A 14435-nucleotide genomic window follows, 5' to 3' on the forward strand; every position below is an offset into this window, starting at 1 on the left:
GGCACCATGCGCGGGCGGCCGCGGTGGGCGGCAGGCGAGGCTGCGGTGCCGGCGCGGGTGCCCCCTTCCTCCTGCCCTCGCCCGCTCCAGGCGACCCGCTGAGAGATGGACTTGGCAGGCGTGCTGCTGGCGCTGCTCCTCGTGCTGGTGCTGGTTGTCTCTCTGCTCTCCAACCTCCTGGTGCTGCTATGCTTCGTCTACAGTACGGAGATCCGCAAGCAGGTCGCCGGGGTTTTCCTGGTGAACTTATCCTTCTGCAACCTGCTTCTCACCGTTCTGAACATGCCTTTTACCCTGCTGGGCATCCTGAGGAACCAGCAACCGCTCGGGGGCTGCGTCTGCAAGGCGGTGGGTTTCCTGGAAACTTTCCTGACTTCCAACACAATGCTGAGCATGGCAGCGCTCAGCATCGACAAATGGATTGCCGTGGTGTTCCCCCTAAGCTACACCAGCAAGATGCGGTATAAGGACGCTGTGATACTGATGGGCTACTCGTGGCTCCACTCCCTCACGTTCCCCTTGGTATCCTTGTTTTACTCATGGGTAGATTACAACAGCGTTTACGCCTCTTGCACCTTACACCTGAAGGAAGAGACGGAGAGGAGAAGGTTTACAGTGTTCACCATTGTCTTTCACTCCACCAGTTTCATGCTGTCTCTGGTGATCTTGTGTTTCACCTATTTAAAGGTGTTGAAAGTTGCCCGGTTCCACTGCAAGCGGATAGACATTATTACCATGCAGACTCTGGTTTTGCTGGTGGATATCCACCCCAGGTAATGGTGCGCGCTCGGACACACAGCCCCCGGTCACTCGCGGTAGTTTCCCCGGGCAGAAGCGATATCCCACCTCCCCAACACCCTTTCCTGCCTGCCCCGGCCGCATGGTGAGCGCTCCTTCCTCTAGCTTCAGACGCTGCTCACAGTGCCAGGAACGGTGACTTGTGCATTTGTAGCCTTCTCTGTTTGAATGCCAATCGGGCTCCCCGGGTTGTGCCACTTGCCTGAGCTCCCTTCAAGCGGGAGGCACTGCTTTGTCGAGTGAGATCGTCCCGAGGCTCGGCAGGACTGGCTGGAGATATCCTCCCTCCCTCCCGGCTGCCCTCCTCTCCCCGAGAGGAATGGCTTCCTCTTCCCCGGGAGCATGCCCTCCTCCCCTCGGGGCTGCCCTTCCCCGGACAGGGCTGCCCTCCTCCCCTCGGGGCTGCCCTTCCCCGGACCGGGCTGCCCTCCTCCCCTCGGAGCTGCCTTCCTCTCCCTTGCCTTCCCGGGCGCAGGGGTTTTCGGGCGTGGAGAGGGTTCTTCCCCTCTTCCTTGCGCTCAAGTCTCACCTCCTCCCTTCTTGCCTTAACACCCTTACTGCTCTTTTCCCTCCGTAGTGTGAAGCAGCGCTGTCTGAACGAGCAGAAAAGGAGGAGGCAGCGGGCTACCAAGAAAATCAGTATTTTTATAGGGTCGTTCGTGATCTGTTTTGGTCCTTACATTATCACCAGGTTAGTATCCCCTGTAGGGGTGGGGGACTTGGTGGGGTCAGGATGTCCTGTGATGCCCAGGTGCCCGGGGGTCCTACAGCTAATTTTGGGGGGCCAGAGGCAAACGGACCCCCGGGACCGGTCCTGAGGGCCAGAGGACACAAACACACACACAAACACGCCGCTCCTGTCCGCACAGCCAGTCCTAGGGGACAGCCCCGGCAGGACCCGGCTCTACTTCCCTCATCGCAGCCAGGTCCGGGCACCTCTGCCAAAAGCAAGCGGCTTTTAGGACAAGTACCGGGAATTAATTACATGCCAGGGGCAGATAAAAGCAGTTTGAAAGTCTTGCCACCCTTCCTTATTAGCACAAACCTCGCAATAGAGAGGAAAACAGACAGACTTTCCTGATTAGCTTAGGGTTTTTGTTTTGTTTTTTGTTTTGGGGGTTTTTTTTAGGCATAGGGCCAAGCTTGCTGCTGTTGGAAGCAGAGTTGATGTAATTTAAATTTGTCCAGCCTGATAATTTGTCAGATAAGATTTCAGTCTGGAAACATTAATGCTGGTAAATACATTGTTAATGGTGCAGCACAGACTTGTGATGAGGTGTAAAAGTTATCTCCTAGGAAAAGCAATAATTAGACTCCTTAAATGTATAGGAAATACCGTGTTCCACAACAGGGTAGAATTATAAGCATCCATCCTGGTCGTTTGCACCTTTTGAAGTGTCCATGCAACATTGTTGTTATCTGCTTGTGTAGTCTTCATACAATAGATGATTATTATTATTTTTAAATCTTGTGTAAACCAGTCAGCTGGAAGTCAGTGTAACTACACAGAATTGCAGCATCCCAGCATTCAAACTTTCATCTCTAAACTGAAATGGGCTACATCTTTCACAAGTGATTTTTAAATATATTTCCCACTTTCCCAGTGTGTTCCAGACAGCCTTGAAGAGTGCTCACTGGTGTTGAGGGACGTGCACCAGTGGGCAAAACCCCCTGGTGAAGGCTTCTTCAAGGTTGTTACCAAGCTGCCAGTGTCTGCAGCCACACCAGCTCACAGAAGCTGGCCAGCTTTAGTGCTCTGATCTTACAGTCACACACATACAGGCCATTTATGGTCAGAGCCACTGCCCTTTTCTGAAAGGAGTAAGGGACAGGTTAAGGCCAGTGCACTAAACAGACAATATTTTTAACATTTTTAAAGTGACATTTATTTCAGTTCCCATTTACATGTTGAAAGGGATTCCTTCCTGATTGCCTGGATAACTACATCTTTTTTCTGCAGCTGAAAGGACTATTACAAATGTTAACATTACATCACATAGTTAAAAGGTCAATTTATCATTGTTCAGTACATTTTGAGTCATGTTCTATTCACTTTTGCCATAATCAGGATGTAATTATGTTGAGCAAAGTGGATTTTGCCATCTTCTTTCCATCTGAACATTACGAAGCTCAGCAAATTCCAAACGTGGTCACATTTTTCAGGGTGGAGATATTTCTCATAAACTTCTACAATAAAAGTTACTTCCTTCTTCAGACCTTGCATTTGGCAAATGTGAGATGGTGCATTTTCTATGTGTGACAAACTGGTACCCACTGAATCACTAGAGAGAAGGCTGAGGGCTGGTTTATGGAAATGTGTGTCAAGGTACAGCTTCTGTCACAGGAACTGAGCTGGTTCAGTGACAGAAGAATGGGAAGTATTTGGGCAGGATATCCTAAAAGGCTTCTTGTCTCAAAGACAAGAGAGTGCCAAGACAGCACTTCATGAAAGGTGGTGATGGAGGTGAGATTGGAGGATTTGCTGCCATGCCTGATTCTCTGTTCTTCCCTCATTCTGGTTTTTAGGGGGGTGGTACTGAAGCATTCTCTGGAGAGGCAATGTAAAAGCCATCCTCCCTGTTGTCTTGCTCTTGGCCTGGTGACTGAGGTTGCATTGTGAGCTCAGTATTTGCTCCTCACTTCAGAAATTTGAATGAGATTAGGCTCATTAGCAATATATTAGTCTGTTCACTAAGAGACGACAGATGAATTTAATCTCTTTTGTAACAGCACTGAAAACATGAAAATCATACTAAGATGCATTCAGATGGGTACTTCTGACTTGTTTTGTCCAGATCCTTTATCTTATTAATATCTGTGTAATTTTTCTTCTGTTGGCTTCAGTGCAATTACGTTAGGAACTATAATGCATAAATGGGAACACAGCAATATATCTATTTTCAAGACTGAAAGATATCTTACTCTTCTTATTTAGTGTCTTTATAAAAACATCAATTGTGTAAATATCAATTATATATTTCTTGTATTAGGATGATATGCAGGATGGGACAAACTTAAGCAATCATGTAGCAAGTGTCATTTATTGTACATTTTTTCTCCTATTTTGTATCTTCCTATTCTACTTATTTTGAATTCACTGGAACTTTTTCTGAGCAACTTCAAACAGAAGTATTCCGGATTTTAAATGCACTTGACATAAGAATGATTTTACTCTTAGACATATAAATAAGGAATTTTCCTGTCACTTGTAGCAATGTTCAGTCCAAATGATGATAAGTCAGTTTTTCTATGAGGAGGGACTGGAACAGCTTCAAAAGTCAACGCCCTGAAAGTCAGGAGCTCTGCATTTTGGAAAGAGGACAGAAGGTTCTTCAAGCCTTGAGAAAGCTTCTCATCTTACATCTTCAAACAGTGATGTCTTAGTGTACAGAAAAGGGCTATTTCATCTCCCAGAACATTTTCTTTTCTTCTGGGATGAATAGAGCAAAGTAGAATACTCTTGCTCCTGCAAAAGGTTTTACAAAAGATATACACAAAATAAAAGTCCCTCACCCTGTTCTTTCCACCTTCCTGGAGGATTTCCAGATGTGCTGGGTGAGACATTTGCTGGAATGGTCTGAAGGATTGCCCTCGCTTCTGTGGAAAAAATGTTTAACTTAGTTGTGGTTTCTGCCCCCATGATTAATGCCTCCCTCTCAGCTGAGGTGCTGAGGCCACTAATCATCCGTGAAGCACGGACCAGGAGACACAGGTCTGGACGCAGCTGACTGGTCACATAATGATGATAAAAGTGTTGTCTCCTTGTTTTCTTTGGCCAATCTAGAAGTCAGCCAAATGCACACAAAAACTTCCACGGCCAAGTAGTTGTAGGTGTGCTGCTAAGCATACTGTGGGATTGCAGGTGCCAGCCAGACCTCCCTGGCATACTGCCAGGTTGTTTTTTTCATGGTCTAACATGAATCTGCTTTGCATCCATGTTGATTCACCACAGTAGGGTAATGAAGGTTCTCTGGTCTGGTCTGAGGGGATGGATTCAGTGACCTAGACGACATTTCTGGTGTCATTTGAGATGCTGCATGGCATCCAAGTTCTTTACCCAGGCTGGCAGATGTGCCACAGGACCTTCCAGGAGCAGCAGCCTGATGCCAATGGGGTCGTGTCCAAACGTCTCAAGTGTCACTAGACAGCTCTGCTCAGGAACTGAGGTCACTGAGTCTGGGTGCCCTGAGTCACATGTGTCTATCTCGAGCTTGCTGTGGGAGAAAGGTAGTCAATTATGTCACCACAATTTGACCACTTACCAGCAGAGCTCAGTAAATTCAGAAAGTGAGCAGTAAACTGCAGCACTCTCTTATCTCCTCTGCACAGAAGCATTAGCACTGAAAACAGTTTTTCCCTCTTTCCATAGCAGGAATTGATTTTGTCTCCCAGTGGCCTTGCTAGTAAAGTTCTCTTTGCCCCTACTGAATGTGAGGAGTAAGTACACGGCCCTTCTCCTGCAGGGACTGTGTACTGTAAGAAAATAAATGGTACTTGAATGTTTCATGAAGCATGAGTTGAGCACTGGGCTCAGTGTGAATATAACACTCAAGTGTTTCCATTTCTCTTTAATGTTTAACAGGTTGATAGAGCTCATTCCTTTTGTTACCATAAATTACTACTGGGGAATTATAAGCAAGTGCCTCACCTACAGTAAGGCTGCATCAGACCCGTTTGTTTACTCACTTTTACGTCAACAGTACAAAAAAGTTCTGATCAACATCGTCAACAGGATACTGAAGAGGGACCTGTATCCGTCATCGGGGTACAACAGTTCTCTCGACACTGAAAACGATTACTGCTTGCACAGAACAAACTGACAACAGGAAAGCTCTCCCCTTCCAGGGAGACAGGTGTTTGATGCTGCTGGAAAACTGCCTTTCTCCTCTCCTGCTGACAGTGGTGACAGTCTCCAGGGTGTGAAGGCTGCATTAATGTGACACATTGCATTGTGGACTTTCTTAAAAAGGCTCTTCCCTGGTCTGCAGCCAAGCACAATTCATGGCAAAGCCTTTTCCCCAGTGAACAGAGTTGGCTTGAGGGGTTTTGAGAGATCCTTTCGAGGCTTTAGAGGAGCTTAGACAGCTCTTAATGTTTCATGTGTGAAGACTTGGTATGTCTTGGAGTGTTCCATATCAAACATGACATTCCAGTGTCTTCTGGGAGCACAGGAATCCTCACATTGGAAGGACAGGTTCAGAGTCCTCCATGCTGCACATGTAACATGCAGCCAAGGATCTGCTGTTGGTTTTGAACATCAAAAATAGATATTTTAATTGATTGATTTATTGTATTGGTGCCTCAAGTGAGTCAGCACTTTGAATCCGAGATAGTTATTATTATTATTACTATTATTTATTACTAGGCATCATGATTGTAACATAGCCTTTAGGAAGTGGTACATATATATATATTTGATATGCCAGTATTCTATCAAGCATAACCAAAGTCCACATATCTGAGTAACTAATATTTAGCACTTCAGTGGTACGTGATTACAATAATTGCAGCAACAGTAACAAAGACATGTACGGACTTTAGTTCAATAGCACTGTAGTTCCACCACTGAGCTAGTACTCCTATTCAAGCAAGCTTTTTATTCAGAATAAAAAAATCAGTAGAAGTGACAGATGCCATTGTGTTTAAGATATATTACTTCAGAAGCTATCTGTTTTCAAAGGAAAGGCTAAAATACATTAATTCTTTTTAAGGGATATATAATGTGTAAAGTATTTCATGCATTGGCTATATATGGTGGATTGTCATAATACTGTACAATCTTTTCTTTAATAATGATCAATTAATCTGGTGATTTTAACTGAAAACAAGAGATGTCAGAAATATTGTAACAGACCTGCTGCCAAATGCCCAGAAATATAAAGCTGCTTTGTTATTATATGTATTTTTCTCTTTTATTTCTTTTTAAATTTAAACAGGTTTTGAAAAAATGTGGGAATTATTTTTGAACAATATTCCTTTGATTATGTAAGACATTTATTAAAATTTAAGAATTCTATGGCATTCAATAAACTACTATTTTCTAATTGAGTACATAAGGGAAAAAGTAAAGCAATTCTAAAGTATATTTTAAGAAAAATAAAAAGAAAGATGACAGTAAAGTACTCTTATTTTTTATGTAACAATGTACTTGACCCTATAAAGCATTGAAAAGGCTATTTCTGGTCAAACTAAGCATATAAGCATGTGATTAGCACAAATATAATTTTCTTTGAAGCTAACAGTTCTATTTCTAGGCTGAAAATTAAGTACACACTCAACCGTTTTGCAAAATCAGTGTTGAGCTGTCAGCACATTGAGAGGGTTTTTCCCACCATCCACAGTGAGGAAGGAGAGTGTCTTGTTCAATCCCACTGAAGTCAAGGAAAGATGATGCTGCCTAACAAATACAGTGTTCTCTTACCTCCTGCTTTTAATCTTTGGGGCCTTTATGATGCTCTTTTTTTTTTTTTAATTTCCCCCATGCAAGTACCTTAGGCCTCTGTGCTTCGCATCTATAGTTCTGCCTGTGTTTAAATTGAATGTACTATAATGGTTTTGTCTTCTTAGTAAAGTATTTGTACTCTCTTCAATTTTGTGTAAATACAGTATTTCAGAAAAAAAAAAAAAAGTTGTCTGTGGAATCTTTTCAGTTTAAATGTCTTCCTGTCTCCCCATGCCTCCCCCTCTTCCATGCTGCTAGAAAAACCTGATGTTTCAGTCTCTCATTTCAGCTGCAACATAAGGACCTGATAACTCTGTGGGGAGTGGGAGGGATGCTAAATTTTCAGTAATTTTTTAGTCAGTTTTGTGCCAAAAAGTTTTAATAGCCTACAGGAGCTGTCCATGAATAAACATGAGTTTAATGATACCTACATTTGTTAGCATATCCTTGGTTTCCTAAACAAAATGGTCCTCACTTTGGGAAAAGAATATGTTACATACAGTTAAGTGTATTAAGTTGTCACCTTCAAAACATACAAATGAAATAAAGCATTATTATTAGAGAAAATGGTAGAGGAGAAAACAATAATAAACTTTAAAGCTATTAGAGTAATAAACTTCTAAAGCTATAAGCCACATTTTAAAGGTACAAGACAGAACCTAGTTAAAATGCTACCTTTGCTATTAGGTTAATTAATGATGTTTACATATGCCAGTTGAGGGTGTACACTTTACAACACCTCTCAATCTCACTAAACATTGAATATTTCTGGAGATGCTCAGGTCCAAATGGGAAAAAAAAATTGAGCCTGCACTAGGTGTTCCAGAACATTTTTTAGGTTTAATTTCCACATGGAATTAGGAAGCCAAGATCTACATCACTGCAGACCAGAAACCAAGCAAGGGCAAGGAGGGCTGTAGTGCTCTCAGTCCTGATTTGCAATGGAGCTCAACAGCCTTGTTTAGCACTACCAAAAGGCCCCTCCCCCTGCTCAATATGCAGGTAAGTTTGTCCTTTCTCTCTTCTTCTCACCACCCACTCCCCACCAGAGAAGGTCTTGCTCTACTTTCCTAACAAAGCTGGAAACATCCAGTGAGAGGTGTCACTTTCATTTCCTTGGCTCCCTGACACAGGCAGAACTCATGAGGTTTGTGCTCCATTCTTCATGCTGTGAGTTATTGAGGGGCAGGAGGAGCTGGGGGAACCCACACTCTGCCCCCATTGCTCTGGAATGCCACAAAAGGTATCCAAGGATTTGGTGCTACATATATCTTACACGATGGGAACATTCAGCAGAGGCTGTGGGTTCCCTCTTACTGACACATTGACATTTTAGGTAAAACAGGGGGTACACAGTCCTGACTGCAGGGTTTTGTTTGAAGCAGATTTCCAACAAAGCTGAAGTGTGATTTCTAAAATGGCCTCTTTGCCATTGACACACTCTTGCCAACTCAAAGGTTGTGCTCTAGCAAACTTCATCTGGATTTCCTGCCCAAGGGCCTGGGGTGCCTTTGGTAAAAGACAAGAGATTGGCAAATACTCAGCATGTGTGTTGAGGAGGGGGAAATGCCACAGGGGTGAGCAGGAACTGGCTGAAACTGTGATTTCCTTAGCAGGAGGTGCTGTATCACCCACCTGGGGCTGAGGGGAAAGGATGGCAAGTTCTTAAAAGAGTGTACAAGCAAATTTCTCAAAGCAGTAGGGCCCCCAAAAATTTCCTGGGCTGTGGGTTTTCAGCTTCTGGTTGCAATTAAAATTCACAAAGTCCTCTCCTCTTCTCCAAACTTGTGTTTTGTCTTCAAAGACTGGAGCTGAGAACTGCACCTCCCCTGAATGACATCCTCCACCTAATGGCAGGCAGGGTATAAACTCTGCAGCACAACAAATCTTTAATTAGTCCATGCAGATGAGGAGATGCTAAACTTTAGTTCTTAACACATATTCACTAAAAAATATTTCCAAGCCTGATGATTTGGATATTCTCAGGCGAGATCCAGGATGGCATTTTGAATCTGCCTTTTCAGGAGGAAATGGAGTCCGTGTGCCTCATTTTATAATAGGTGAGTGCTCTGATATTCATTTATGAAAAAGAAGGTCACCTCTTCATAAAGAAAATAAAGCTTTTTTTTTTTTTCCACAAAAGCTCTGAGACTGACAGACTGAGTTTCTGAGGCAATAAAATCAAAGTATTGCTTAGACTTATTCCTAAAAGGTTTACGTATGAGCTGGCTCCCAGCCTGCTAAATCCTGACAGGATGGATGTGCTTCACTATAAAACTAGTTTTCTTGGAGGAAAACTTAAGTGTCTCTGAGCTTAGATGGCAGCTGAGCATTAAGGACCTCAAATTCTGTGAATTTTCTCACCACACATTCCTTAGCCTCACTGAAGAGCAGACATGTTACTCATCTGGGTAAATCAGCATCTAATAAACTTCTGCAAATAATCTGTGCAGCTCAGTGATTACTGAATACATATTTATCTTGTCTTAACTTGAGTAATGCTGGTATTGAACTTAAATTTCAGAGCTAATTGCAATGTTAGGCTTGTTACATGGTTAAATCTGTTTACAGCTGGAGTCCATGAGCTCAAAAGTAATTTCCAACTTAAATGGCTTTATGAGCTCAAAAGTAATTTCCAACTTAAATGGCTTTATGATTTTAAGTGACAATATAAGTTTCTTAATACAAGTGCTTGGATATGACCAGAGACTGATCATGCTCTTTTACAACTGTGGGTTAGAATTTGAGCTCTTCAATAAATTTAGCAGCATTGAGCCTTATTGAAAAAGAAAAAAAAACAACAACAAAACCTCTAACAAGATATTCAAGCCCTCCTATGTGAAAGGCTTAAAAAAAAAATCAAACACAAAACTCAACTATCTAGTGTGAGTGGGAAAGTTTGATTACATTACTTAGAGGGCATATTTTCTATTGTATTTGAGGTGCTTTTTTACCCCCAAAATAATTACTTGCCCTTGTGCAGATGGAATGAACAAGCAACTGTGTGTCTGTCTCAAAAGCACATAGCATATTTCAGTATTGTGAAGAGCAAATGGCTTGTTCAGTCTGGTTCAGAAGGACACCTGGTTTGTGGGAAGTGTTAATTACACAAGTAAATCAGAGATTCTGCTTTTTATTTTTGGAAAGTAGTCCAATTAATATTTAATGGCTCAGCTGGAGACACAGCAGAGATGACCTTAAGAAAGGTTGTAAATATATGAATATCTTTCAGTAGCAGAAGCCTGGGGGAGCAAAATGTCACCTGGCACAGTACATGCAGCCAGCTCCTTCTCTGAGCTGGAGCTGCTTTCCCCTGTGGCTTATGAATGGGAAACAGGCCAAATGACTGGTCCCATTTCTGCATATCCCCGATTCTTCTCCCTTTAATGTCATATTTTCCTTGCCAGGACAGGAGGGTGCATGATGCAAACTTGGTGCTTCTGCTCTTTTCTGTAAGTGAGCAATGCATGAGCCACGAGCTGCTCCCAGCCAGGCTTCTCATACATTCTCTATGCAAATGAAACATATTGCAAAGCAGGTATGTTGGATGTCATAGGGTCCATATGGTTTTAAAGGTAGTTTGGAGTGTTGAGAACTACAAATCATTCCAGTGCACTGACATCACTTTTTAACTAGATGCCTTTAGCCATAAGCGAAGAACCTTCATTTCAGTGTCCAATCCGTCATCACAAGAGTGCAAATCGTTGAGCAGTCCACTGTGGACAGTAAAGATGCCAAAAAAACCCCAAAAACATCTCCTCTGGGACAGAACCTAAGTTTTGTAGAGCATATTTCATCCATCTCACTGCATCCTGCTGTGTCACATACAGGTTTGTATCCAGAAAATTTGGAGCAAACTATCCAACATATCTTTAAGTTTCCAAGTTTCCTTTCCTTTACCAAATCAATTGAAATCTTCAAACACTTTCCAAGAAAGCTCCTCATGCCTAACACTAGAGTGTTTTCACTTAACCCACTTTCCCAATTTGATTTTTTTTCCAACCAAGGCGTAGCACTCAAATTGTACTTCAATGAAGCCTGACCATAAGTGGCAGACTCATTACCACCTTCTTTTCACTTTTATAATTCCTGTCATTACATATCCAGCCTCTATCTTCTCTTTGCTTGCAGCTGTCAGCCCTGATGCACATTTTCAGAATGCTTTCTGAAACCCATTTAATTGCTCAGTACCCTTGCTCCATGGCATGGGACTGGAGATTTGGTTTGTGTGGTTTGTGTGTGTGCATCCATGGAAATATTTAAACATGTTTTAGGTCTTATGTTTCATATTTGTCTTTTATCATGGGAAAACAAAATGTTGATTGGTGACATGGTGCCTTTTGTGTTACAAAAGGCTGCTGATCACTCCTCAAAGTTCTTAGCTCTCTTAGCTCAGACTGGCTTTCAGCTTGAAATCTGGCTTTTCAGCTAATCAGACCCTTATTGTTATCATTGTTAATGAAGCCTGCTTTAGGCATTTAAAATATCTTTTGGGCTTCTCACACAGAAGTCTGAATACTTCATTATCCTTTTATTCTTAATACCTAGCTGGAAGCCAGATAAGTATTAGAACTGCTAATCTCAGGACACCTGAGGCACAGACAGATGAAAGACCACACATCCAGGAAAGGATCAAATTGCGTGAAATGTGGTTTAGAAGATACCTGGGAATGAAAGACAAATAAGGTCATCCTGAATCTGTTGATCTTTTGGTCAAAGTTTCTTAAAAATGTGCTTGTCATAATGGTTAAGCATACCTCAGAGTTTGCAGCGGAGCTGAATTTTTGGGAGAAAGATATTTAGGATACAAGAATAGAATGTTCCTCCTCCTTTCATCCTGAGGAGCTTGCTGTGCCAGCACCATGCAAAAAAGGGAGTGGCAGACACCCCTTACTCATAAAACACAGCTGCATGTGTTGAAGTTACAGCTCCCTTTTGAGCTTTTCTAGATGGAGCTTCAGTGTTCTCCACTGGGTGTGACAGCTCAGGCTGGGGATCTCTCTTCTTGGAGACCACCACCTTGGCCAGGCTGGAATTTTGGTAGAAATTTGAGCTGCTGTGTATGAGAGAGCAGACTCCATGTACAGGATGGTGAAGTTCAGTGGGTAGGGAATTTATCACAAAGGAGGGAGGACGCCTCTGCCTCTCTTCTGAGGGCTGCTTATATCCCATCTGTGTATTACATCCCATTAATTTTGTTGGTGGGCAGAAAATAAGTTTGCTGAATCAGAAAATAAGTTCAGGGAAAGGTCCTGACTTTACTGACTTCCAGTGGAGGTAAGCCAAGATTTTTCTTGAAGGTTTTCATCAGTAGACTCCAAGTCTAAATTTGCAGAAATCTTTTGAGAAGGTCATGTAAGATCATCTCAGTTATGAAGTCTGCTCACTGAATGAATTAAAGAAAAAAAAAAAGTTTGATTTTTGTATACCCTAGTGAACCACCTTAACAGCACTGAATGGAAATGTAATCTAAGGTGTATGTTTTTCTAAAAGTGACAAAAAAGATGTCAAGCAGACTGAAAACACAGATGGTGTGGCTGTTGAGGAGCCTGCACTCCAGTGCTCTGACAGTCTCTTACACCCCTGAGCCCTGTTCTCCCTGAGCTTTCTCAGGCTGCTGTGCACACTCCTGCTTTGCTCTCTCTGATGAGTACCTTGTAAGCTCCTTTCTTCCAGACCCAGAGGAACACAGAGACAGTGGTTCTGAAAAACATACCCTGATTCCAACCCAGGGTATGTTCCTTCCTTCTTAAACCCCCTGTTTATTCTTCTTATTCACAAATTACCTCCTACTCCATTATTTTAATCTCTAGCCTTAGAGCTGAACAGAGACATGAGCAGCATTTGCTCTTTGTGTCTCTGCCAGCCTGTCTTCCCTTATCTACTGCTGGAAGCTCAGTCAATTCCCATGCTTCCTCCACCTTCATCAGCTTGTAAAGTTTCTACCTGCCCTCTGGTTTCTCATGTCACTGAAAGGCAGGCTATTCAGACCCTTCTTCCTTGATGCATTCCCTTGGGCTATTATGATTTACTCTCACACTTTTCTCTTTTTTTTCCCCCTGTGGTTTTGGTTTTCTGTGAGGTTTCTTTGTTGTCTTTAATCAGTTTTTCACTGACAGCCTTTTCAGTTTTTAATTTTGTGCAGCTGAGCAGGATTGTAAAATGCAAATTAAACAAACTAGGAAGAAAGCTGTGCCCCTCACTTTTTTGTGCTCAAAAAAGCAAACTGATAAAGGAATAAACCCAAGAATCTTACTGAATCTACTTTGTCCCTTGGGATTACAGCCTACCAATTTTTGCATAGAGAGTAATAATATGACTACTGTTACATTCTCACTTTCAGATAAAATTACCAGCTATCCATTTATGGCTGAATCAAGATATTCAGCATGAATTCCTCATAAAAATAAAATTCTTATTGTTAGAGCTTCCATAAATCTTCCCACCTACTGTCCTAATAAGCATAATGCAGGGAAGATTGGATGGAAATGCAACCGACCCCATGTGGATGCATAGTGGGTTTCTCCAGGCTCTTTCAGCAATGGCTGAATGTCTGTAATTGCCCTGGCACTTCAGAGCCTCTATGTCCAAAGCTGAAGCTCTCAGGTTCAGCCCTTGAGAGTCAGCCACCTTTTGGTTTTCAGGTAATTTTCATATCATGATACAAACCTGCAAAAAACCCAGATAAATGGATCCCAGGACCTTCAGCTTTGTAATTTCCCCCACTGCCATGACATTGATTTGACAAGCCCTGAGGGTGGCTGTTGTTTGGCAGCTGGAAGCAGAACAGGACCAGCATAAGGTGGAGTATGTAAAGTTTATTCTGACAGCCTGGCTTCCTTGCAGATGTTGGACTTGCCTTCTGGTACCATGCAGTTTACTCCAGGGAGAAAGTGTGATTTGAGCTCTGTCTAGCACAATAATCTGCAAGGCAATGGAAAAACTCCAAAATTTCTCAGGATATATGTTCACCAAATTTGTCCTGCTTAGCAGTGCTTTAAAGGAAGGTCTTGACTAATAAAAAATTTAACCAGTAAATTTTTTTGATGAGACACTAGTTCTTTTTTTGTTCCCTAATGATAGTAAAAGATAACTCAATGATATGAATGGTTGAGGGAAGTTAGAAAAATGCAAGTTCCCAGTTTTCATGGGGATCTCAGCGTCACAGTAGCTCAGGTTGTTAATGATAGACTAG

At 42.4% G+C, this 14435-nt stretch overlaps 1 protein-coding gene across 1 annotated transcript; it reads left to right on the forward strand.

Moving 5' to 3' along the window:
• The first annotated feature begins 20 nt into the window (after nt 1-20).
• On the forward strand, nt 21-7420 carry GPR78 (G protein-coupled receptor 78). The gene is made up of 3 exons (XM_039728891.1): nt 21-773; nt 1376-1489; nt 5381-7420. The coding sequence occupies exons 1-3, from the start codon at nt 106-108 to the stop codon at nt 5616-5618; spliced, it is 1020 nt and encodes a 339-aa protein (XP_039584825.1). The 5' UTR covers nt 21-105; the 3' UTR covers nt 5619-7420.
• The last annotated feature ends 7015 nt before the right edge of the window (nt 7421-14435 follow it).

The sequence above is a fragment of the Passer montanus genome, unplaced genomic scaffold (assembly GCF_014805655.1).
Source record: "Passer montanus isolate IOZ18808 unplaced genomic scaffold, ASM1480565v1 scaffold67, whole genome shotgun sequence".
Lineage (NCBI taxonomy): Eukaryota > Metazoa > Chordata > Aves > Passeriformes > Passeridae > Passer > Passer montanus.

Bases quoted from the DNA above. Each gene is read 5' to 3' on its own strand.
- GPR78 (XM_039728891.1), top strand. From the start codon at position 106: ATGGACTTGGCAGGCGTGCTGCTGGCGCTGCTCCTCGTGCTGGTGCTG. The intron at 774-1,375 runs GTAATGGTGCGC...TTCCCTCCGTAG, and splicing joins CTGGTGGATATCCACCCCAG to TGTGAAGCAGCGCTGTCTGA. The intron at 1,490-5,380 runs GTTAGTATCCCC...AATGTTTAACAG, and splicing joins GGTCCTTACATTATCACCAG to GTTGATAGAGCTCATTCCTT.